Genomic DNA, 27490 nt, shown 5'->3' on the forward strand with positions numbered 1-27490 from the left:
TCTGGTACTGTCCCCTCTGCCTTCAAACATGCCACCATCACACCCATCCTCAAAATAACTAACCTTGACCCAACTGCTATACCCAGCTATCGCCCCATATCACTGCTCCTGTTTGCTTCAAAACTCCTTGAGCAGCATGTCCATGCTCAACTTTCCTCCCACCTTTCATCTAATTCTCTTCTTGACAACCTCCAATCTGGCTTCTGCCCCCACAACTCCACCGAAACTGCCCTGACCAAAATTACTAATGACTTACTCACAGCCAAAGCTAAGACAGTTCTCCATCCTCCTCCTTCTCGACCTGTCCTCTGCCTTCAACACAGTCGACCACTGCCTACTGCTACAGATTATTTTTTCCCTTGCCATCAAAGACCTTGCCCTGTCCTGGATTGCCTTATACCTTTCCGACCGCACATTTAGCATTTCCCATTCCGACACTACCTCCTCATCCCGCTCTCTCTCTGTTGGAGTCCCTCAAGGCTCTGTCCTAGGGCCTCTATTTTTTTCCATCTATACACTTGGCCTAGGACAACTCAAAGTCACATGGCTTCCAGTACCACCTGTATCCGGACGACACTCAGATCTACCTCTCTGGCCCAGATGTCACCTTTCTGCTGTCCAGAATCCCGGAGTGTGTATCGGCCATATCTTCCTTCTTCACCTCTCGCGTCCTAAAACTCAATGTATTAAAGTGTATCGTGGCACAGCTGTAGTGGTGCTCAAAAGAAGGTTCCCACACCAGAAACTAAATATAATAAATTTTGGCACTCAACTTTGTCAACTGAAAGAATTTTATTCGCAGCCACTTGTACAAACGTTTCGGTCAATAAGGTTGACCTTCTTATTATGAAATAACGTATATTTGTGGCTCAAATCAAAAGGGGTCCTACTCCGATCCTATGAGGTAATGTGAATGATGCTAACAAGCGGCGGACACCGCGCTCCTGACAGACGCCATCACAGCCCACCCTAGACAGGGACAAGCACCATCTCGGTCCACAATACGGATCTGAACACCACAAAAAACTATATGGGATCTGATTCTCTGAGAAGGACATCACTCCGCAAGTAACTATCCGGAGACTTCTATCGGATTATCTGCACATTAGCATCATTCACGTTACCTCATAGGATCGGAGTAGGACCCCTTTTGATTTGAGCCACAAATATACGTTATTTCATAATAGCAAGAATACTGAAGAAGGTCAACCTTATTGACCGAAACGTTTGTACAAGTGGCTGCAAATAAAATTATTTCAGTTGACAAAGCTAAAACTCAATGTAAACAAAACCGAACTCATCATCTTTCCCCCATCTCGCGTATAGCCCCTACCTGATCTATCTATTATGGTAAACGGCATCACACTCTCTCCCGCACCTGAAATCCATTGCTTTAGGGTAACTCTCGACTCCGCCCTGTCCTTCAAACCGCACGTCCAAACTCTTGCCACCTCCAACTCAAAAATATTGCCAGAATCCGTCCCTTCTTCAGCTCACAATCTACTAAAACTTTTGTGCATGCACTCATTACTTCCCGCCTCGATTACTGCAACACCCTCCTCTGTGGCCACCCCGCTAACTCTCTTGCACCGCTCCAGTCTGTCCTCTCTTCTCTCTGCTGCCCGGCTTATCCACCTCTCTCCTCCCCTGCTTCTCCCGTCTGCAAATCCCTCCACTGGCTCCCAATTCCCCAACGAATCCAGTTCAAACTACTAACACTGATCTACAAAGCCATCGACAACCTGTCCCCTCCCTATATCTCTGAACTAATCCACCAATATCTTTCTTCGCATATTCTTCGATCCTCCCAAGACCTCCTGCTCTCCTCTACGCTTATTCGTTCCTCACACAACCGCCTCCAAGATTTCTCCAAAATATCCCCCATCCTCTGGAATTCCACGCCTCAACACTTATTATTATCCACCACCCTCGGATCCTTCAGACGGAACCTGAAAACCCATCTCTTCATGAAAGCCTACAGCCTGCAATAACCATTCTGCCACCATTCACCATCACCCAAGCTGCCGCCTCACCACCACCCGAACTGCCGCCTCACCACACCCAAGCTGCCGCCTCACCACCATCCAAGCTGCACCTCACCACCACCAGAGCTGCCACACCCCTGACCTTCTGTCTCTTCCCCATTATCCCGTAGAATGTAAGTCCGCAAGGACAGAGTCCTCTCCCCTCTGTACCAGTCTGTCATTGTAAATTTGTTTACTGTAAACGATATCTATAACTCTGTACGTAACCCCTTTCTCATGTACAGCAACATGAAATTAATGGTGCTATATAAAAAAATAATAATAAAAATAGCAACAAAAAAACACACAGCAAAAACACTCAGTGAAATCGGGGAGGCAACTAGGTGCTCAAAAATTACATATAGATGTGATTGTCAGGTGTCCACAAATAGTACTGTAATGTATTGGTACAAATGATAGGACAACCCACAAATAATTAGACAGCACTAAAAAGGGTCGTATTGCAATTCACCTTAAGAAACAACTGAAATTTAGTTTTTAAAAATTCACTAAATTAATCAAAATATTCTGTATCACAACTCAGCATCTTTGCGCTGCAGCTTACAGCCTGTGTGATAGGACATAAATAAGAAGATATCCTCACGGGATAAATGGCTGTTATCCGCACCAGTGGCTTGAAGCTGATCCTGAGGGAATACGTGATGTAGTACACTCATAATCAGACACATCATGGCACATCTTCGGCAGCTCAGCCATTTTTTATGCTGTCTACAGGGCATCTTGAGCATTCCCAGATAGTAATAATTTCTGTTACTTTGGATGTTTTCTGCTTCCATTCTTTGTTAGAATAAGTTGATAGTGTAATGAAAGTATCCGCACACATTAGATTGTTTGTGAAGGGTCTTTCACACAGCCAATCAGCCGACTGAACAAAAGCTCGTAAGAATGATTCATAATGGCTATGTTTACATGTTTGATATGTTAATGGTTTATGATCACCACATACTTTATCAGTATTTTAATATTTTAGCATGAATTTCAAAATTAATATTGTAGGGAAACATGATCATCACTAGTCAATAAAAAGACCCCGTCAGCAATTTCACACTGCCGGAATCACGGCCAGCATAAAATCTTGACTGGCGCCCTAATTATAAAGCCGCACTTTACTCTGAAACACTGCAGCATTTTAAAATGACAAGAGCAAGGGTGGAAAAGTCCGGGCACAGGAAGAAATGTCCTCTTCTAGTCCGACAAGTTTGCATATAGGCGGATTTTGCTAATCAGGTTGAGCTGGGTGTGAGAATGTAGCTGTGTATCACAGTAAGGCCTAATTCAGATGTCCGATTTTCACATATGAGTAATATGTGTTTTTCACGGCTAGCACTCGTACCTGTGCTAGTTTATGAGGCCATTCACATGTCCGTGATTTGACGAAAACTGAGCGATCTGCGGAAAATCATTGACACGTCCTATTTTGATCCGAGGGTAGGATCAAAATCAGTAGCACAAGTCTATAGACCGCACTCGGATGCAATCTGTCACATAGGAGAATGTAGAGAAAAGTTTTTTGCTTCTTTACCACGTACGAGAAAAACTGATTACACTTGGATCACACTCTAATCAAACTCTGATCAAATAATCTGTCCGCTTTTCCTGTACATGAAAAAAATCAGAAGTCTGAATGAGGCCTAATTGGTTCGAGCATGGACTGATAATGCACGGACTGGCTGCAGGTCTCCTGACCAGAGCATGACAACTTCATACTATTATTATAGTGCTTTGGAACAAAGCACTATACTGTTATTCCACCGTGGTAAACTTCTTCTTATTCTTATTATTCAGTCCGCACGTAATGCGGCCCGAACCGCTAAACTCACAGACTCCAGTGAGGTGTCATTTCGAAGCCAGCGTCCCCAAGAGGTGTGCTAAGTATTTTTCGTGCCGATCGGATTTGTAGTTTTTGCGCAATTTGTGTTTGAAAAAAGTCTTTCAATGCGTTTCAATAGGGAAATTGTCCCATACGTTTATAATGGGCTGGTTTCTGAGGCAATTTCTAAAAATAACTGCCACCTGGCTGATTAGCTCATTGATATGCGCAGTCAGACACAGTTACTATGCCAACGCCTATGAACTCTACATCAGCTCACAAGTTTTGTCAGATAATATCAGCTCTTAAAGTGACAGTACAGCACAATTCCAAACCACTATCTGTAGTCTTATGATTATTAGATGGAGGCCCGATTCTAACTCATCGGGTATTCTAGAATATGCATGTCCACGTAGTATATTGCACAGCCACGCAGTATACAGTGCAGAGCCGTGCAGTACACAGCGCAGAGCCGCGCACTACACAGCGCAGAGCCGCGCAGTATAAAGCGCAGAGCCGCGCAGTACACAGCGCAGAGCCGCGCAGTACACAGCGCAGAGCCGCGCAGTACACAGCGCAGAGCCGCGCAGTATAAAGCGCAGAGCCGTGCAGTACACAGCGCAGAGCCGCGCAGTACACAGCGCAGAGCCGTGCAGTACACAGCGCAGAGCCGCACAGTATAAAGCGCAGAGCCGTGCAGTTCACAGCGCAGAGCCGCGCAGTACACAGCGCAGAGCCGCGCAGTACATAGCGCAGAGCCGCGCAGTATAAAGCGCAGAGCCGCGCAGTACACAGCGCAGAGCCGCGCAGTACACAGCGCAGAGCCGCGCAGTACACAGCGCAGAGCCGTGCAGTACACAGCGCAGAGCCGCGCAGTATAAAGCGCAGAGCCGTGCAGTACACAGCGCAGAGCCGCGCAGTACACAGCGCAGAGCCGCGCAGTATAAAGCTCAGAGCCGTGCAGTACACAGCGCAGAGCCGCGCAGTACACAGCGCAGAGCCGCGCAGTACACAGCGCAGAGCCGCGCAGTATAAAGCGCAGAGCCGCGCAGTACATAGCGCAGAGCCGCGCAGTACACAGCGCAGAGCCGCGCAGTACACAGCGCAGAGCCGTGCAGTACACAGCGCAGAGCCGCGCAGTATAAAGCGCAGAGCCGTGCAGTACACAGCGCAGAGCCGCGCAGTACACAGCGCAGAGCCGTGCAGTACACAGCGCAGAGCCGCGCAGTATAAAGCGCAGAGCCGTGCAGTACACAGCGCAGAGCCGCGCAGTACACAGCGCAGAGCCATGCAGTACACAGCGCAAAGCCGCGCAGTATAAAGCGCAGAGCCGCGCAGTACACAGCGCAGAGCCGCGCAGTACACAGCGCAGAGCCGCGCAGTATAAAGCGGAGAGCCGCGCAGTACACAGCGCAGAGCCGAGCAGTACACAGCGCAGAGCCGCGCAGTAGACAGCGCAGAGCCGTGCAGTACAGAGCGCAGAGCCGCACAGTATAAAGCACAGAGCCGCGCAGTATACCGCGCAGAGCCGCGCAGTACACAGCGCAGAGCCGTGCAGTACACAGCGCAGAGCCGCGCAGTATAAAGCGCAGAGCCGTGCAGTACACAGCGCAGAGCCGCGCAGTACACAGCGCAGAGCCGCGCAGTACACAGCGCAAAGCCGCGCAGTATAAAGCGCAGAGCCGCGCAGTACACAGCGCAGAGCCGCGCAGTACACAGCGCAGAGCCGCGCAGTACACAGCGCAGAGCCGCGCAGTATAAAGCGCAGAGCCGCGCAGTACACAGCGCAGAGCCGCGCAGTACACAGCGCAGAGCCGTGCAGTACACAGCGCAGAGCCGCGCAGTATAAAGCGCAGAGCCGTGCAGTACACAGCGCAGAGCCGCGCAGTACACAGCGCAGAGCCGTGCAGTACACAGCGCAGAGCCGCGCAGTATACAGTGCAGAGCCCCGCAGTATACAGCGCAGAGCCGTGCAGTACACAGTGCAGAGCCGCGCAGTACACAGCGCAGAGCCGCGCAGTATACAGCGCAGACACGCGCAGTACACAGCACGGACACGCGCAGTACACAGCGCAGAGCCGCGCAGTACACAGTGCAGAGCCGCGTAGTATACAGCGAAGAGCCACGTAGTATATAGCGCAGAGCCACGCAGTATATAGCGCAGAGCCGCACAGTACAAAGCGCAGAGCCGTGCAGTATACAGCGCAGAGCCGCGCAGTATACAGCGCAGAACGCGCAGTACACAGCGCAGAGCCGCGCAGTACACAGCGCAGAGCCGTGCAGTACACAGCGCAGAGCCGCGCAGTACACAGCGCAGAGCCGCGCAGTACACAGCGCAGAGCCACGCAGTACACAGCGCAGAGCCGCGCAGTATACAGCGCAGAGCCACGTAGTATACAGCGCAGAGCCGCGTAGTATACAGCGCAGAGCCACGCAGTATACAGCGCAGAGCCACGCAGTATACAGCGCAGAGCCACGTAGTTATACTGCCCAGTCACGTAGTATATTGTCCAGTCACATAGTATTCTGCATATCCCTGTTAAAAAAAAAAAAAGAATTAAAATAAAAAAGTTACATACTCACCTCCTGGAGCGGCCGGTATCTGATGGTTGTTGCACCTCCTAGATCGGCCGGTACACGATGCTTGTTGCACCTGGAGTGGCCGGTACCCGATGCTTGTTGCGCGCTCCGGTCCCAAGAGTGCATTGCGGTCTCACGAGATGATGACGTAGCGGTGTTGTGAGACAGAAAGACGGAAGTGCCCTTAGACAATTAGATAGTAGATTACCCCGCTCACCAATTCGGAACCCGAGAGGCCCGGCCCACCAAATCGGACCCCAAGGGGCCCGGCCCACCAAATCGGACCCAGAGTGACCCCGCCCCCTAAATCAGACCCAGAGTGACCCCGCCCACCAAATCGGACCCAGAGTGGCTCCGCCCACCAAATCGGACCCAGAGTGACCCCTTCCACCAAATCAGACCCAGAGTGACCCCTTCCACCAAATCGGACCCAGAGTGACCCCTTCCACCAAATCGGGCCCAGAGTGACCCCGCCCACCAAATCGGACCCAGAGTGACCCCACCCACCAAATCGGACCCTGAGGTGCCCAGCCCACCAAATCAGACCCTGAGGTGCCCAGCCCACCAAATCGGACCGAGTGACCCCACCCACCAAATTGGTCCCTAAGGTGCCCCGCCCACCAAATCGGACCCAGAGTGGCTCCGCCCACCGAATCGGACCCAGAGTGGCCGCGCCCACAGAATCGGACCAAAAGTGACCCCGCCCACCGAATCGGATTTAGATTTACCCCGCCCACAAAATCAGACCCAGATTGACCCAACCCACCAAATCGGACCGCCTGAGGGGCACCCAAGTGTCAAAGTCTTGCAGGGGCAGCCCGGGCACCATTCCAAAGCACTATCTGTAGTTCCTTCAGGAAATACCCATCTAGTTTACTATGCTTTGCTTATATAGCGCTATCTTATTCCGCAGCGCTTTACAGTTTGCACAAATTATCATCGCTGTCCCCAATGGGGCTCACAGTCTTAATTCCCTATCAGTATGTCTTTGGAATGTGGGAGGAAACCGGAGAGCCCAGGGGAAACCCACACAAACATGGGGAGAACATACAAACTCCTTGCAGATGTTGTCCTTGGTGGGATTTGAACCCAGGACCCCAGAGCTGCAAAGGCTGCAGTGCTACCCACTGTGCCACCGTGCTGTCCATAAATATATGAATCTGTCACCCTCTGGAGGGAGATCTGTGGCCAGTCTGTGCATTGCCGTCCGATCTCGGATCTGAACGGACATCTGAGGCTTGGACAGCATGAGACTAATAACTGGTTGCCCCTTAAATAAGTGACTGTTTCTGAGAGTAAAACAAGCACAGGGTGGCATCCATTTGTTTGCACTTAAGATGTATTAGGAAGAAGAAACAAATACAAATAATAAAGTTCATATTCACCAGACACAGAATACGCACCACAGGGTCCATGCAATCAGTGTGTGCGGTGCATGTATGCCAGCAAATATCAGTAAAGGTCCTGCTACATTTTGGGGGAAGCCTATATTCAAGCACGTCATGCCAGTCCAAGGTTGTTCTAGGACGGGCAGGACAAGTGCTTGAGAATGGGGTATGGCCCAGAACGTAGCAGGAGCAGAGTTCTGCTGAGCGCACCCGTTGGCTGCTTTTTGACATATGTCCGCTACGTGCACTGAATGCATGGGCAGATACCTTGATATGGATATTCTGTCTGGTGAATATGAACTTTATTATTGGTATGGGTTTCTTCATCCTACATCTTTACTGTGTTTTTTTCTTTTATGGATGTTTAATGCCGTGATAATAAAAAGCCCTTCCAAATATTACTTCTTACAGACCCCGCTTCTGACTACCTGAACTGTAAACAAGGTGGGATATCAGTTTAATCTAAGAATGAAATGCACAAATGACTTTGCCAGATTATTTATGATTAAAACGTAGCCACAAAGAATATAGGCTTGGGTTATTTTCATTGTTAATGGCAGTGAAGTTATGCAGCTAAACGGCAGATCACCGGATGGCCACTAACAATGAAACTACCTTTACCTGCTGTCATTGGAAAACCAAACTAATCTCCGTGTCATCTCGTCTTTTGGACGCAATGTGGCCGGAAGATATGAATCCAGCAATATATAAAGACCAATCAATTAGGGAAGCACAAGTGCTGAAGCCTCAAAACTGAAATCACAACAAAAGTCTATTGAATTCACCTGTAAGTAGCACTATACATGCTGGTAACTCAGGTATATTGCTATGTTTCCAGAAGGAGAACTCGTTACATCAGAAATGATAATAGTGAAGAAATACGAATGGAATTACAAAATACATCAAAAATAAAAATCCAAAGGTAATATGATGCTGCCTTTCTAGCAAGCAGGCAGGTCAGCACACGGCACGGAGGATGCTTGTAGCTTTAGACACATTCTGTATTCCGAGAGCTTCTTACTGACCCCGAGTAAGTGGAAGGTTGCCAGGAAACGCAATCCTTCCTGCAGCGAGGCACCGCGTTAGGGCGATGAAAGATTAATCAGGTTTTACTGATACCGGATTGCTGCTCCAGCACGAAAATCAAGTTCAGGCCCTATTATCGGCTTGCTGATAGGTTACCATGACCAGACACAGGCCATCTTGTTTGAGGCGAAAACAATCTTTTTTGTATTAGCGCATTTTCTGCAGCAGCAGGTTGCACAAGAACCTTGACAAGCCGAATTGCAGTAACGTATGTGTGATCACATTACTAGGATTCAGGGATGATGCCCCCTGCCTTACTTCTAGAAATACACTGTAAAGTAGAAAATAATTTTTCATATCACACCTACATAGCAGCACCAAAGCCACCAGCAAATCCTTCAAAAACATTGAATTTTGAATCATACTTGGACCAAGCGAAATGGAAGAAAAAAAAAAAGTCTGTAAATTTTAGATGAAAGAAAGTTTACATATTTAAAAATATTACATACAATAAGAAATACACTGCAATGAAGCCCCGGGTGCTCACTTTATCAGAGACGCCCATCTAGTAATGTGTTGGACCTGCTTTGGCCTTCAGAACCACAGCATTTATTTATTCTTCATGGCATACAATCAGATAATCTTGGGGCCATTACATCAGCCTATGACCCCTTTCATCAACAAGTTATTAAATCTAAAGGTTCCCTTTTCACTAGAGTTTTTTCCTCAAGCACCCCACTCTAAGTATCTTATGGGTAATGTTGTATGACAAAATCCATATGGTTGGAAGTTTTTGACATACTCACATCACTAGTATACCACCAATGACCATGTCTTGTTCAAAAACGTACATCGCAGTTTCCAAAATTTTATTTTAACTCACACCAAAACTGATCCATATAGGGAAGCTCCAATCATGACAGTCTCTAATTAAGTGGCCATTCGTTGTAATTTGGAAATAATTAAACAACTTCGATCCTGACTCATTAAGGTGTTATAAAGCTAGAAAAGTGTGGTAAAACACCATAAATAGTCACAACGCTTTGGAATATGGAGTTTTTAACGCCAAAGTGGGCGGAGCAGGGGCAGGACAGGGGTGTGACTGTGCCCATCCATCTAATTCGTTATCAGTTGCGTCAGAAATCTCACTCCAGTCCCTGAATAGAGTAAGATTTCTGGGGAAGAACACATTCTTTTTATGAATCCAGTCATCCAGTCGATCAACACCCGGTAAGGAGTGAAAAACTTGCTCTTTCAGGTCACACTGGATCATGCAGTATGATTGCTGCCTTTATCCCTTCTCATTCCTTGGATGAACTTGATGGACATCTCTTTATGTAACTCTGAGAGCTCATGCACACATCAGTGATTTTCTCATACATAAAAATCGGTCTGAAGTTCATCAGAGGTTTAGATCAGAGTTCCATCAGAGTTTGGCCACATTCACACGCTTAGTATTTGATCAGTGCTTTACATCAGTATTTGTAAGCCAAAATCAGGAGTATAACAATCATATATAGTACAGACCAAAAGTTTGGACACACCTTCTCATTTAAAGTACCGAGTACTCCACGGCCCTACTGGGGGCGATCCACTTCTTTATTGGGATAAAGGCTTAGCCATGGGCCCATTGCGGTTACGCTCACCTGGATTATGCCTCGTAAGCGCTTTGTTTGCTTGGTGGGTACACCTGGATGCAGGGTGTCCACCTCCACAGGCTGAGCATTCGTGTCTATATTTACAGGACCCGTGGAATCAGCAGTATCCTTCGTTAAATAGTAAGCAGGCCCCTGGTCCATGTACGACCACTGAATTCTGGCCTGCGGCTGCCGAACGATAGGTGGTCGCTGCTGAAATGGGGGGTTGATTTTGAGACAGCATGAGTCGTAACCATACAGTACAGACCAAAAGTTTGAACACCCCTTCTCATTTAAAGATTTTTCTGTATTTTCATGACTATGAAAATTGTACATTCACACTGAAGGCATCAAAACTATGAATTAACACATGTGGAATTATATACGTAACAAAAAAGTGTGAAACAACTGAAAATATGTCTTATATTCAAGGTTCTTCAGAGTAGACACCTTTTGCTTTGATGTCTGCTTTGCACACTCTTGGCATTCTCTTGATGAGCTTCAAGAAGTAGTCACCGGAAATGGTCTTCCAACAATCTTGAAGGAGTTCCCAGAGATGCTTAGCACTTGTTGGCCCTTTTGCCTTCACTCTGCTGTCCAGCTCACCCCAAACCATCTCAATTTCAGTTGTTTCACACTTTTTTGTTAAGTATATAATTCCACATGTGTTAATTCATAGTTTTGATGCCTTCAGTGTGAATGTACAATTTTCATAGTCATGAAAATACAGAAAAATCTTTAAATGAGAAGGTGTGTCCAAACTTTTGGTCTGTACTGTATTATAAACATGTGACCACTTCAGTATTTATCTCCCAACTTCTGGTTTTGGCTTACAAATACTGATGTAAAATACTGAGCAAATACGGAATGTGTGAATGTGGCCTTTCTCCGAGTGTCTTTGATGAGAAAAATAAGTTTCTCCACCTTCTATAAGTTTCTCCACCTTCTATAATATGTGCACACGTAGGAAATGTGGTGCAGAATTTTCTGCACTAAATCTGCATCTGCAGATTTGATGCAGTTTCTGTGCAGTTTCTGTGCAGTACAATGTAAATCAATGGGGAAAAAAAAAAGCTGTGCACATGGTGCAGAAAAATCTGCAGCAGAAATGCTACAGAACTGCACAAAAGAAGCGACGTGCACTTCTTTGAAATCTGCAGCGTTTCTGCGCAGATTTTTCTGCACCATGTGCACAGCTTTTTTTTTTTCTCATTGATTTACATTGTACTGTAAATCACAGTGCAGTTCTGCAGCGTTTCTGCAGCAGAAAAATCTGCTGCAGTTCTGCACCAATTCTGCACTAAATCTGCATCGTGTGCACATACCCTTAGTCTGCCAAAAACACACAGTTCTTGGATGGCATTAGTGCTGTCTGATTTTCTCATGGACCCATAACCTTTCATTGCGAAGTTTGACCTGATGTTCAGATTAATATTGGACATGTCTCCGCGATTTTGCAAGGACCATTTGGACCATTTTGACATGTGAAAAGCGCCATGACTGTCATAGGTATGAATGCTAACCATGAAAAACACAGATAGCACTCGTAAGCGAAAAATTGACAAGTGAATAAGCCCTTAGGGTGTAACATCAAAATGTGGTGTGTTATTCCAGCATAGCTGACATGAAAACTATGAGCAAGCAGCTGGCCACATGTAGTCAGAGGCTCGCTGGGGGTGGTCAGAGCTTTACACCCTTGCTAAGCCACAAGCGTATGACTGCACCATTCTAACATACCAGAACTCAACCATTAATACATTCTAAAATTTCACACATTTATCTTTGTTCTAGTCTGGTCTCATTATAAATAAGAGGGCTATATAGAGAACGAGTGCTCTATGTAGTATAAAACATGTCTGTGAATGATGGTAGAGCTTGTTGATTTATGGCAAAAAAAAGAAGAAACAATATGTGCCTAAGTGGCCATAATTTCTATAGAGAACCAAGTAAGTGTACTTGTTAATGGTCTTGTCAAGTATGCTGGAGTAACACACTACCGTTATGATGTCTTCAAGTGGTATCACCACAAAGTCCTCTCTGAATCTCTGCATATGATGGTCTTAGATGAAGGATTACAATGAGAATCATGTACAACGACATGTTTGCCATCGTGTTAAAAAGGCAAGACTATCCAAGATATGTGCCGTAATTTCGCTATCATTTGGACGGTTTATCCCACGTTTACCGCTGTGGGTCCTTCTTATTTTGTTTTTGTTTTTTTGTTATGCAGTTTTTTTTAATCTTGACTGCTTCTTACATTATTTATATTCTTGATGGTGATAATATCCCTCTTTCAAGAATCATTAAAGGGAATCTATCAGTAGGATCAACCCTTCTAAGTAATCTACATGTGCATGTAGGTCTTGGCGAGCTGATTAAATTATACCTTGATATCTGCGATTTGATGGTTTATTTCAGAGAAATCCATGTTTTTAAAACCCTTGTTTTGTAATTGAGCTGTTAAAATCTATGGCTTGGACACTGATCTCCCTAAGAATCTGCCTCCAGAGCAGGGGGAGTTACCAATGTAAGACACAGAGATCAGGACAGCAGACTGTCAGTCATTACACTTCACACTGGTAACGCCCGCTTTCATTTAGAATAAGCTCTGGAGGCAGATTTTATGCAGATCAGTGTCTGGCCTATATTTAACAGCTTATTTAAGGCAAATCTGGATATCTCTGGAATAAAATATCGGATTGCAGATATCAATGTTGCTTACTCTGCGCAAAGGCTTTCTAATCTCTTTAATTGTATGGATAACTGGGGATCCCAGAGGCAGAACCTCCAGTCATCATTAGTTGATGGTAAATTCTAGTTCTAGCCAAAAAAATGGTTAAAGAGGGAATCTGTAACCAGGTTTTTGCTACCCTATCTGAGAGCAGCATGATGTAGGGGCAAAGACGGTGATTCCAGTGATGTATCACTTACTTTGCTGGGTGCGGTTTAAAAAACCCAAAACACTATTTAATCTGCTGCAAATCTACCAATTTACTGGACGTTGAGCTTTGTATAACCTCGCCCCACACCACCGATTGGCTGCTTTCTGCGCATGTACCCAGGAAGCTGCCAATCAACTTAGTATTTAATGATCTATGTGAGCCATATTTTTGGGAACTTACGCCTTTAAAAGAGGAAGATCTCTCATTTCAGAACTACCTCAACCATCTCCAGCATTGCTCTTTATTGATGACCTGGCAGGTTCATAAAATATAAAGGGACAGCTCATTAATCTCATTGGACAATTTGTATTCAACTGCTTCTTTGGTGGTGATGTAAAGTAATTGAATGATTGCTAATGGGTGTCCGCTGAAGATCGCAAGTAATTTCTTGTGGTCACAGCAGTGGGACATGCTACTGTAAACAGTTTACTTTTAAAGGAACTTTAAGACAAATAGAGATTGCTAAAAGTGGGCAGCCTTTTTTAAGAGCTTGTCCAGGGCTGGAAAACAGCACCACACTGGTCCATGGTTTATTTCTACTAATGCAGGAAAGCTATACTGAAGTGACAAGTGTTATAGGAATAATCTCTTAAACTGATTTAGTTTTTTAGGCATGGTAGCAGAGGAGTCACATGAAGTTCCTGGGCCCTTATGCATAATCCTTGGAAGGGTTAACCATTTACCATGTGCCATTTCTAATACTGGTGTCTTCTCTAGTGGCAGTGTAAATGTGGGCTTCCTCATGTACAATGGCCTGGGTATCACTGCTACTAAAGAATCAGCCCATTGCTAACCTTGACCACTAGGTAGCTGAATCTACCCAAGGAGACCATTCTACCCCAAAGACCAACCCAAAGCACGTTGGATGAGATTTTACAAAATATATTTGGCACATCTATTGGGAGTGGAGTAGATTTCTGATAAACGAGTCTATGCCATTTTGTGCAGTACAATATAGCAAATTTGACAGATTACGATTGGCCGCAGGAATGGCATAAAAATGTAAAAGTCACAAAGAGATTAGCAAAAATGCTCCAGCTTTCGTATGGCAAACATGGCAAAAATTCTGGGAGGAAAGAGAATAGACACTAAAACTCTGCTGTTACTTTATTTTAGTATATTCTAATAACGAGAGTATTCAATTTGAAAAGATAAATCTGAGGGCACAAAATATGCCAAAACTTACAGTTATGTGTTTATAGTACAGATCCATACAACATGTTCACATATGAAGCAAGAATACCACTTCACCCCTTCCTAATGAAAGCACGAGGCCACGACACACACCAGGGGTAAAAGGTGGTACTCCCTCCCCCATATGGATTTTAACCTGGATCTCAAAATAATTATATGGGTTGGGAGCAATTCATTAAAGCTTTTTTGACAGATTTCAGAAGAAAAAAAAGCTATGAAAAGTCACAATCTTTTTGGGCAACACAAGTTTGCACAAACAAGTGACTTCTGCTGTTTTCATGCCATTCTCACCCCAGCTTCAACAAAGGTATTGAGAAAGGGGAGTTATGACCCTAGCTTTTCAAATTCATGACGAACGGCAGCGTTCACTATGCCACAAATCTTACCCCAGTAGAGGCTGGAGAAAAATTTGTCGTTAGGCACACATAGCGGCAAACGTCACTATGCACCTCACCTGATTCATTAAGAGGGGTGAGTAAGCATCCGCACCCCGGCATCACGACCGGCAAGAGATTAGCCGGTCTTGGTGAATCGTCCCCATATTTTTTTTTTAACCCAAAAGAAAGACCTTTCTTTTCTCTATCGCACACAACATATACCATACCACATCAAAATTAACGTAACTTATTCAAAGTTTCATCATAAAAATTCCTGACCTAGGAAAACAAAGAAGTGTCAAAACTGGGTGAAGATTTATTTTATTTTTTTTTTTGTTTTTAACTTGAAAAATTCTAAACAGGAAAAATAAAATAAATTAAAATAAAAAATGATCACACATAACTAAAATAACCTTTTCAGTGAGAAAACCAAGGCAAGAATCCACTAAACCTTAACCAAATCAGGTTTCAGAACACCTTACGGAAATATTTAACACCACCTCAATCTCGTCTTTGTTTCATAGGACAATTTTCTGTAACAAAGTAATAAAACTAAACATTCAGTGCAACTATAATGATAACAAATGGGCAGAACCACGTCATTCCATCAATCCAGAAAAAAAGGAAAATCTACAATACTTCTGCTTAATGATCAAAGATCATTCTAGAGAATAACCGTGACATCTGATTACATCAGAGCCACTGATTGCACTTAGCAGAACTTCGAGCCAGAAACATGCCTGAAATGGTAGCGATTTAGTACCTAGCAAAAAAAAAAGATTAAGATAAATTATGGCGTTGACAAAATTACAGCCATTTTACAGCAATCAGTAGAGGTAGAGTGCAGCACCAGGACCCTTTTCTCGCTGAATAAGGTTTCGTAAAAATAATCTGATTTAAAAGGAATGTGTCATCAGAAAATGACCGACTATTTAAATCAGGTTTTTATGTTTAACAGATTTTTCTTGGGTTCAGTTTTTTTATTCTTCATCTTATGATCTGTACTTAAAAAACCATTAGAAATGTTGCAGTTTTTACACTGACCACTGGGGCTATTCTGGCCTTCCATTTCCTCTGGTTTCTACTTTATGTTTCAGGAAATCCACACATATACTAACAGCAAAAAGTGTCATACCCTATCTTTTTTATTGAAGCATCTAATGAGCATATGTAGAAGTAAACCTTCACCTGAGCACATCGACTTGGATTTCACAGGCGTTGCTAACCTTTATCCACCTGATGAAGGTTGCAAAACGTGCATTGAATGTCACCATTGCTTCATGATGACTAAAGGTATAATTATGGGATATTAGATTGTCGGATATCTGTGAATGCGCTATAAGACTACTTCACCATGTGTTGATTAGTATTTTTGGTGTAATTAATGCTACATATTAATATGTTTCTGGAGAACTAATACCTGCACTTTTAATCACTGGATAAGTACTACTGTAGTATACTTAGCAGGGTGATGAGGACCCTCGAATTGTTTTAGGGGCTCGTTCTTTATTGTAGTTGGAGTATTTGTCATATTTCTCTGTGTGCGCAAATAATAAAGACTGGAACTCCTGCATGTTATGTTGTTTTGGGATGGTAATTTATCTAGGTTTTGTTGTTGTACAATATGATGGACCAACTCTTTTTAGTGATACGGGGATTGCTGTTAAGATTTGTAGGTTTATTAAAATAAAACTAATGGCAGGAAATGTTGTAGACTGGAACGGTCACACTGCATGTTATTAATGCAGGGACCAGAAGAACAACGGCGACCTACTGCTGTAACATCTGCTTCTGTCACCAGGCGCCGCTGTATTCATTCTGCGGGCAGCACTGGTGATGGGGGAGACATCGGGATTAGAAGCTCTTGGCGGTGCAGAGAGTCCAGTCACTGGCTGTATTTGTGTATGTGCAATCCAGCAGGAGTAATCAGCTCCTTACTTTGGCCAATGGGACAACACCACACTCACCAAGATTACTGCTGGGAGCTGCCAGTTATAGCTCACACTATTTCTGGTCTACTTCTGTTGTTCTACTCCTGCTTTACCTGTTTGATTCTTGCTCTGACATCGGCCCATTTATTAATGTTTCCTCTGACTCACAATTTTGGCTCTTGTTTACCCTACTAGTTCTGAACTTGTTGACTTTACCATTTTCTCTGCTGGCCAGCGGTTACACAAAGAACTCACACTAGGGTCCCTGAGTAAGTCTACATCTCTGTACACGGATTAAAAGGTGATGGCCGGGCTCTCCTGGGACCCGATAGCTGGCGTAGCTATTGCCAAGCCTGTCCAAGGAAGCCCCATTTAGAGTTGCCAGGAGATCATGGACAGAGCCACATTTGAACAGATACGTCAGACAGACACACACATGCTGTTTTTATGGCACAATGCATTTACAAGAGCCTCAAGTACTTACATCTGGAATAAAACCAATTTCATTGAGGTGGTTACTCAGTTCCGGGTCATGAAATGCAATCATCTGGGAAAACACAGTCAGGTACTCTGAAATCACAGGAACATTACAGACAGATGTGATCAGAGGAATGAGGCAGAGTTCAAAAACAGCCTAGGACACATAAATTAGAGGGAGGGCTGTCCCACAAACAAAGTATATTTTAATCAACAGATTTTTGAATAATAATAATTTCCACAATTGGATGTGCTAAACATTGTTCCCCGTGCTGAGATAATCTTATAAATGTGTCCCTGCTGTGTACTGTGTAATGTCTGTGTGTGATCGTACGGGAACATGGTCTGATCATACCACATCTCCTGGGCAGGGGAGGAAGCAAAAGAGTATACGGACATTACAGCAGGGGATCACAGCTGCTGCTTTCTGTGAGGTAAAACCTTTCCCTACCTAATTAAAAACACTATTTACTTCACAGAAAGAATCAGCTGTGATCCCATGCGGTCCTGTCTGTAAACTCTTTTGCTTCCTCCCCTGCCCAGGAGCTGTGATATGATCAGACCATGTCCCTATACGGTCAGACACAGACATTACACAGCACACAGCAGGGGCACATTTATAAGATTATCTCAGCACAGGAACATTTTATTTAAACACATCCACTTGTTATCATTCCAAGATCAATGAATTAAAATACACTATGCTCATGGGACAACCCCTTTAAGCAATTAAATCATACAGTGACATCTTACTGTACAGATTTTCAAAAAGGCTAAAAATCTGATGTTTCCATACACCTCACTAATGCAATGGCTGGTTATATGTGGAATTTCACCATTAAAGGTCCACCTTTTGTTAGCATTTGTTAACTATCTGTGTATTACATGGTCAACCATTAGTTTGCACGTTATTCAATATATCCCATGCACCAGGTAATGCAGGGGCACTGTATGGCTGACTGCCATTCTCCCTGACGATATCAGCTTACCAACGGGGATTTATTGACCTAGTTCCATTGAAGTTACATTGAATAGAAGTTTTGTCCACCATAGGGCAGGAAAAGGCAAAAATCACAGAACATTAAAGAACGGTTTGAGTCCTACTGGTAGGGGCCCCAGCAATCAGCATTAATGCCAGATATTAGTATGCCATCGATCTCAATCATTGGTATTCTTTTTTCTCCTTACACATATCTCCCCTGTATTCTCTACTAGACCACACTCACTCATTAGTGAGAATTCTCCATTATCATTAAAGAAATGAACAATATTTTCTTTCAATATGTGCAGCTGTCCATGCATGCCGGGCATACAGAGTACCATGATAGCAGCCGTATTATATACATGCGAATGATATAACAGTGCAGTGCAATTGAATGCGTCCATCACAAGTACAAATAAATGAGCTTATGTCAACTACCAAAAGCAGTATTTTACCCAAACAAATTGTATAGCTTAAAGGGGTTGTCCGGGACTTTAACTTTGATGGCCTATCCGTAGTAGTCATCAAGGCCTGATTGGTGGAGTTGTGACACCCGACGATCAGCTGTTCCCTGTGTCGGTGGCATCCAGAACTGCTCGTTGATTGTACCTTTGCCGCGGCTGTGTAGCTCAGTTACTGACCAGTTCTGACTTTCACCGACACCGAGAACAGCTGATAGTGGGGGGCTCCAGTTGTTACATCCCCACCGGTCAGACATTGATGAACTATCCTAAATACAGGCCATCCATGTTAAAGTGCAGGACAACCCCTTTAACAAAGTATACACTCACCGGCCACTTTATTAGGTACACCTGTCCAACTTCTTGTTAACACTTAATTTCTAATCAGCCAATCACATGGCGGCAACTCAGTGCATTTAGGCATGTAGACATGGTCAAGACAATCTCCTGCAGTTCAAACCGAGCATCAGTATGGGGAAGAAAGGTGATTTGAGTGCCTTTGAACGTGGCATGGTTGTTGGTGCCAGAAGGGCTGGTCTGAGTATTTCAGAAACTGCTGATCTACTGGGATTTTCACGCACAACCATCTCTAGGGTTTACAGAGAATGGTCCGAAAAAGAAAAAAAATCCAGTGAGCGGCAGTTCTGTGGGCGGAAATGCCTTGTTGATGCCAGAGGTCAGAGGAGAATGGGCAGACTGGTTCGAGCTGATAGAAAGGCAACAGTGACTCAAATCGCCACCCGTTACAACCAAGGTAGGCCTAAGAGCATCTCTGAACGCACAGTGCGTCGAACTTTGAGACAGATGGGCTACAGCAGCAGAAGACCACACCGGGTACCACTCCTTTCAGCTAAGAACAGGAAACTGAGGCTACAATTTGTACAAGCTCATCGAAATTGGACAGTAGAAGATTGGAAAAACGTTGCTTGGTCTGATGAGTCTCGATTTCTGCTGCGACATTCGGATGGTAGGGTCAGAATTTGGCGTAAACAACATGAAAGCATGGATCCATCCTGCCTTGTATGGAGCATCTTTGGGATGTGCAGCCGACAAATCTGCGGCAACTGTGTGATGCCATCATGTCAATATGGACCAAAATCTCTGAGGAATGCTTCCAGCACCTTGTTGAATCTATGCCACGAAGAATTGAGGCAGTTCTGAAGGCAAAAGGGGGTCCAACCCGTTACTAGCATGGTGTACCTAATAAAGTGGCCGGTGAGTGTAGGTTTCAGGTTACTATTAGCACTGTAAACAACTTACCTTGAATGACATGAGAATTATCTTTTAAAAAGAAATTGTACAGGTACTTTGGTATGAATGCAGACATACAAGCATACGCTAGTGCTAGAAGAAAAGAAAAAAAATCCTTGTTTCATATTTTATTTTCCACAATTGTGTTGACATATAGCAAATGTACTGCATAAACATATAGTACTAAGTACATATTACATCTGCTCTTCCGGAAAGAGCGTATGGCTGCACAGGTCACAGCATCTATCTTAGGTGACTAGCTAAAAAAGAAAATGCCACTATCATATGGGGTACGTAGTATTTAGTAAAGGTTAAAGGGAATCTGTCAGTAGGAGCAGCCCTCCTAAGCTGGTTATACGGGCATGCAGGTCACTGGCAGCGGAATAAATTGATACCTTGATATCTGCGATCCGATGTCTTATTCCAGGCAAATCCACATTCATCTTATATGTTAATGAGCTGTTAAGATCTATGTTGTTGAGAATCTACCTCCGGAGCTTATAGTAAATGAATGGGAGAGTTACCAGTGTGAGACATGTAGATCAGGAGAGCAGACTGTCAATCATTACATGTCTCACACTAGTAACTCCTCCTTTCATTTAAAACAAGCTTTGGAGGCAGATTCTCTGGGAGATTTATGTCCGGCCCATAGATCTGAACAGCTCATTTACATATTAAGAAAAATATAGATTTCTTGGGATTAAGACATCGGAACGTAGATATCAAGGTATCATTTTATTTAACTTTCTATGTCCCGCATGCCGATATAGTTGGCTTAAGAGGGCTCATCCGACTGGTAGACACCCTTTTAAATACAGGTACCAAACTGGGTAATGATAGGGGTATAAATACTTGAAAGCACAGTTAGAGCTATTAATAGAAGAGGATAAATTAAACTTTCTGTGAAGGATAAGCTGCACACAATGTAACAGAAGGCAGCAGTTTCTTATGCCATTTTCGGTCCTGTACTGTGTTACGTACACAAAACATTTAAATGGGCTGTCAGCTGCTAAGCAACCATTCTTAAATACTATAGACTGTGTAAAACAAAAGAAAAGTACACTTTTCTCCCGTATTGGAGCTGTCCCAGCACTAGGATTCCTGGCGTAATATTGTTATTCCACATGAACGCTTCAGGTTATCAGCAGCACCTGAAAGGCTGCTGCCTCACACTTCCCTCAGGCAAAGCTCGGACACCTGAGTTAGTGTGAAGGCTGCAGACCATCAGTGCCGATGTGGAAGATGAGAATATATGGTTTTATAGTTTACACGAAGGACTACTACAGCATTTAAGAAGAGGTTCTCCAAACAGTGAACAACCGCTTGAAGTGTCTTGTGCATGTCACACAGGGGTGCGCAGAAATAACAATGGGAACTGTTGTCTTCTCTTACATGGTGTGTATTGTAGTTTATTTGTCACAGAAATTTGGAGAAGTGACATTTTGTTTGGAGATAAGGTATATTTATTTAATTCAGCCTCTTGTTTTACTAAATGTTCGCTGAGCCTCAAACTCATGGCATGCTGTATGGAAGGCAGAAACATTATCAGTGAGACACAAGCTGCACTTTAAGAGGATTTTCTCTGTCTAAAAATCTCAAAAAATAATGTCCGTAATTTTCATAGACCGTGTGTACTGCCCATGCAAAACACACAGAGACATGTCAGTTTTTTGGGGCAACACGGATGAAAAGGGTCAATGCAAGTCTATAGGTCCTTGAAAACACGTATAGCGCATGGATGGCATCTGTGTACTGTACGAATTTAACACTGCAAAGTAAAGGTGAAGCTTTGTAATTTATTTATCCATCAATGAAAAATACTGATGACACACTGATGGTAAAAATGGATACACGGAAGACACACTTAATCAAAACACTAGGTGTAACATTTTTTACACACATATTTAAACATGGGCAGGTGTATAATGTAACAAAAGTAAATACAAATTAGAGGGTAACTATATTTTCAAGTAATCTTTAAGGCTACTTTCACACTACCGTCGTTTGGAATACGTCACAATGCGTCGTTTAGGAGAAAAAACGCATCCTGCAGTTGTCTGCAGGATGCGTTTTTTCCCCATAGACTTACATTAGCGACGCATTGCGACGTATGGCCACACGTCGCAACCGTCGTGCAACGGATGCGTCGTGTTTTGGCGGACCGTCGGCACAAAAAAACATTCCATGTAACGTTTTTTTTGTGCATCGAGTCCGCCATCTTCGACCACGCATGCGCGGCCGAAACTCCGCCCCCTCCTCACCGCTCATCACACTGGGCAGGGAAGGGTCGTAAGACTGCATCCGCTGCCCACGTTGTGATTAATTAGCACACTGTTCGTCGGTACATCGAGCCGACGGTTTGCGACGACCTGTACCAACGGACTAGTGTGAAAGAAGCCTAAGAAAAAGCTGTAGTGAGTGTTTAAATTAGGAATGACAACATTTTCTGGTCATTATATGACTTATATAATTTTTCACCAGCTTTATATACTGCAGGCTCTAAATTTGTATGGACTCCGAGAGGTTAGCAGGAGGCTAGCTGCTATGATGTCTCCATAGCACAGATACATATTCCTGCTGTTCATTCTTTAGTTAGAACATAGACAGAAGCAACACCACGAAGATTATACAGCAGCACTGTTTTTCAGTGTGGATTATCTCAAGGGGCGTAGTAGGGGGAGTTGTGGCTTATAAATAGAGAAAGGAGCTGTGATGCTAGTCGCTATTCATGTGCAAGCAGTGTTGCAGGGTAGCCAAGAGGTCCGGGGTCAGATACCAAGAGAGCTCGTCATAATCAAAGAGGTAAGACAAAGGCATAGTCAGGTCACGGTCCGAGGTCAGGATTCCAGGAAGGAAGCGGATCAAGTCTGAGGGGCTAGGCAAACAGATGGTCAAAGGTGGGATAACAATAGATCTGAGACTGAGCCCATGAACACAAGGCACACAGACACCACCAAGCATAAGCTACAATTAGCAGTAATTGGAGGCAAAGAGACAGCTAAAAAGCCAGATAACTCCAAAAGGAGACACATGGATGAAACCGCGGACACCATGGCCCTGATTGGATGGTTGGGCTGTCACTCAACATACTGACACCTCAATACACCCCTGCCCTCCTTTGTACAGACACACCAATAGGAGGAATCATGACAGGAGAAGAATTATCTTGTAAGATACAAAGTTTCTTATATTTTCTTGTATTATTGATTTAAATAATCCTTAATAATCTTTATTTTTTATATAGCGCTAACATATAGCTTTACAGTTTTGCACCCATCATCACTGTCCCCGATGGGGCTCATAATCTAAATTCGCTATCAGTATTGTCTTTGTAGTGTGGGAGGAAACCCACGCAAACAGGGGGAGAACATACAAACTCCTTGCAGATGTGCTAACCACTAAGCCACTGTGCTGCCCTTAGCAAAGTTTGTGGAAATTGCAGTTTCCCATTTAAATATTTAAGTGTATGGTACAAAAGTCATAAAAACTATAGCAACAACAGAAAAACTGATCATGTAACAATACTGAAAAAAAATATTGGGGGCTAAAATAAAAATAAAAAATCTCCTGGTTACCTAACAAGTAGAGCAATTTTAATCAATGTCCCAAAATATACCAAATGGCACTTCTCAGTGACAAATACAACTCTTTATTGAAAAAAATTTAGAAAATTGTATAAAAGGCCACATATCCATTAAACACATAAACATACCCCAAGGAGGGCAACACTAACAGACCGACTAATGCCAAATAGCATTCAATTATATTTAGGAGGTTACTAAACTATTATATATCCAACTAGTCACACTTGGGAGACACAAACTGTGCGTTCACATATAAACTGCAATATCAGCCAATTCACTAGGTGCTGAAAGCATCCATTTTGTTGATTTAACAATTAATACATATATATTCATGTTGTGTCCCAGTGTGAACATTTGAACAAAGTACGCTTCAACTATAAAAGAGAAAATAGCCTATTCAAAGAGGCTTGAAAAAGGCTTGGAGCCGAAACGTCACCACGCCATGTGGACCCAATAAAGTCCACCTTATTTCAAACAATTTCTGGAGTGCTGCTTTCCGTTTTTTGACTGCGATATACTGGCAAGTATGGATTGATTGCTGGGAGGCTGTGCACCCATCAAATATTAGTGCTGTTCCATTTTTTCTAACTATTCAAATAGATCCATATTAAAAGTGCAAGGGTGACATTACCTCCTTAGTTAGTGCAAAAAATGATGTCCATGGTCTGCCAGTGACCCTCCATTGCCCCGACGCGCGTTTCGCCCTTTTGCTTCTTCCGGGGGAAATGTGGCCTTTTATACAATTTTCTAAATTCTTTTCAATAAAAAATAGCTAATTTTAATATTGATGGTTCGCTACATTTAGGTGGTGGTATATTTGACTGCCCCTTTTGAGTTGTATCTAACAAGTAGAGCAGCCTGTTATGTTTTGTTAAATTACAAACCTTGTGGCACACAGCTGCCTCTCTCATTGTTATAGAATGTTTACATGTAGTATCTTTGGTAACTGTTTAAAAAAAAAAAAAAAGTTTAGTCAAGAAGAAGTTAGGGCCCACTATGACTATTATTGAAGGGCACGGACATCAGAAGGGATTCCTTATGCAGAGGGGGCTCTGGGGCACGCAGAGAAGACACAATTTGCTTCTTCCAATCACTGAAAATGGTAATGTAATATCCTTTTACTATTAGATCATGGTCCTCAGTAGACTATATGGGTGAAGCAAGTATCACTTAGTTAATGTGTTTCCTCCTAAACTGAGCCCTAGTAGCGAGAAATAATAATAAAATAAAAAGGAACAGAAAAAAAGTACAGGAAGGCTATTTTCACATGATACATTCCAGATGTATTTACTGTATTTGTCATGATTATCCCAAAATTTGGTAAAATGTTTTACTGCCTTTTCTGTAACTTGCATCAGGAATGCAACATGTGAACACAACATATGAACATGGCCTAAGAAATAAAAAAAAAAAAAATAGTTTATTTTAGAAGACAGCCGTTAAGAAGTAAAAATGTTGCTCTGGTCGTGAAGGCCCAAAGCACCTTCTTTTATGAAGGTATAAAATATGTCTTAAAGGAATAAATCAGTAGGAATAACCCTCCTAAGCCATCTAAATGGATATGCAGGTTATAGAAAGTAGAATAAAATGATACCTTGATATCTGTGATCTGATGTCTTATTCCACAGAAATCCACCTTCTTGTTATATGTAAATGAGCTGTTCCAGGCTATGGCCAGGACACAAATCTGCATGAGAATCTGCCTCCAGAGACTATTTTACATGAAAGGGATGTTACAAGTGTGAAGAGTAATGGCAACTCAATGCTCTCCTGATCTCACTGCAGAGCTGTGTGTGATTATAACTGACACATCTGCAGGTTCTTCTCCGCTTCCAGCTCACAGGCAGACAGGGTTGTAATATTGTTACAATACAGCAGAGCTCAGAGAGCTGCAGCAAATGCATTTGTAACGAGGCTCAGTTCAGTTGTACTCTTCTGTGTTAGTTACTTTTCTCACACTAGTAAATTCCCCTTTCATTTAAAATAAGCTCTGGGGGCAGATTCTAATGTAGATCTATGTACCGCCTATAGCCTGGAACAGTTCATTTACATATAAGAAAAACATGGATTTCTCTGAAATAAGACATCAGATTGTAGATAATTCCGCTTCCTGTGACCTACGTGCCCATATAGGCTTAGAAGGGTTGATCCTAATGACAGATTCCCTTTAAATACTTTGCTATATAAATGTTCACAACCTAAAAAAACTGATCATAGAAAAATTGTAACCGCAAAAATGTTTTCATAGTCAACAGCCTGTAATTCCAATTGGTGTGGGTGACCAATGACATTAGACAAACAGATAATTAAATGCTATGAAGTGATAAAAAAATCTATATTTAGGCTAGCAAATGATTTAAAGGATTTCTTCTTTACAGTCTAACACGCAGTCACAGCTACAAAGTGAATGCTAAAAACCTTGTATTTTATTAAAAGGTACAAATGCAAACTTTAGGGTAAGGCAAGAGTAGCTCAATCAACAAGGAATCCTTCTACATAAAACAAGTGAATTCAACCATCAAACGTCATTTCAATTAGTTGTATTTTGTAGGAAAAGAAGAACTGGAGATGTGAATAATTTGTAAAGCATCATTAATGAAATTCATTGTGGTGAGGATGCTGCTTGGGTGGCCGAGTAATAGAAATGTGTGAGTGAATGGGCAGGAAAAAAGATAATGGGCGAGTAAGAGTCTTCTAGTAACACGGTTCCCCCCTCCATCTCCATTACCTGGGGATATAACAATACAATGTTATGTTACCGCTAATCTCATTCATAAATCAGCTACTAAATCATATATAATTGAGTAGGAGGGATCTGAAATACTCAACAAAGAATGAAGATGCACGATATTCTCACAGAAGGTGTTAGCTTCTATTATCAGTCACTATTACAGAAAATATTTAGCACTAGAAATGCAGATCTTAAAAAAAAATAAATAAAACAAATTCTTATTTTTTTCTACCAATGCATTTGAAGTATTTTAATCTCCTAGATACAAAGTTATTTTTGACTTTAAGGCTACATTCATACATCCGTGTGAAGAGTCGGTGTGCTGTATGATTTTTTTTTAATAAGACAGCACACAGACCCATTGCGTGTGTCCTATTCTGATCCTCAAAATTGGATCAGAAGAAGACCTGTTCTGAGGTTCACCGATTTGTCATTTTTTAAGGGGTGATCTGATCCCTATAATGCCCTTTGTAAATATCTATATCGTTAACCCTTAACCACTTTTACAATTTGCTATATTATAACATTTTCTAACATTCCCCTAATCCTTATATCTGTCATTTTTTTCCTTTACATTCTGTGACGTTTTGTTTAAGAGGAGCCTCAAATGGGACATCACAGGAAGATGACCCTTCCATCACTTTCCTGCAGCTTTTATCACCTGTCCTGAAACATTATCAGGGTACGCGGCTGCATTCACTAACCACAGCTTCTGTCACCGCCATTGTCACCAGCAGGTGGTGACAGAAACAGTGACACCAGTGTCGCCTCCTGATGACAAATTGTTTGAGGTCGGTGACAGAAGCTGAGAGGCAATGCTGCTGTCAATCACCCTGCTCAATCACTGGCTCTTCATGAAGTCTCATTTCAGGGAGAGAGGTGGTGGTGTCAGAAGCAGGGACCATGGCGGGAGAGACCGAAGATATGGGCAGTGGGAACAAGAGAAGTGTGGCAGCGGCCACTGAAGCTGCAATCACTACTTGATCATTCCCCCTGAAACAGAACGTCATCAGAGGCCCCCAGTGGCATAAGCTGTGGTAGGTGCCTGAGGCACTGCTCCCTGATGTGTTTCAG

At 43.2% G+C, this 27490-nt stretch overlaps 1 protein-coding gene across 1 annotated transcript in view; it reads right to left on the reverse strand.

The window, feature by feature from the left end:
- Positions 1-27490, reverse strand: part of TBCK (TBC1 domain containing kinase) — a 481012-nt gene that overhangs the window by 201654 nt on the left and 251868 nt on the right. The window contains exons 19-20 of the mRNA XM_077278374.1: positions 20111-20194; positions 17415-17500 (exon numbers count right to left, since the gene is read on the reverse strand). Of these exons, the coding sequence (XP_077134489.1) occupies positions 17415-17500; positions 20111-20194 (170 nt within the window). The remainder of the gene's footprint in view (positions 1-17414; positions 17501-20110; positions 20195-27490) is intronic.

The sequence above is a fragment of the Ranitomeya variabilis genome, chromosome 1, assembly GCF_051348905.1.
Source record: "Ranitomeya variabilis isolate aRanVar5 chromosome 1, aRanVar5.hap1, whole genome shotgun sequence".
NCBI classification, from domain to species: Eukaryota; Metazoa; Chordata; class Amphibia; order Anura; family Dendrobatidae; genus Ranitomeya; species Ranitomeya variabilis.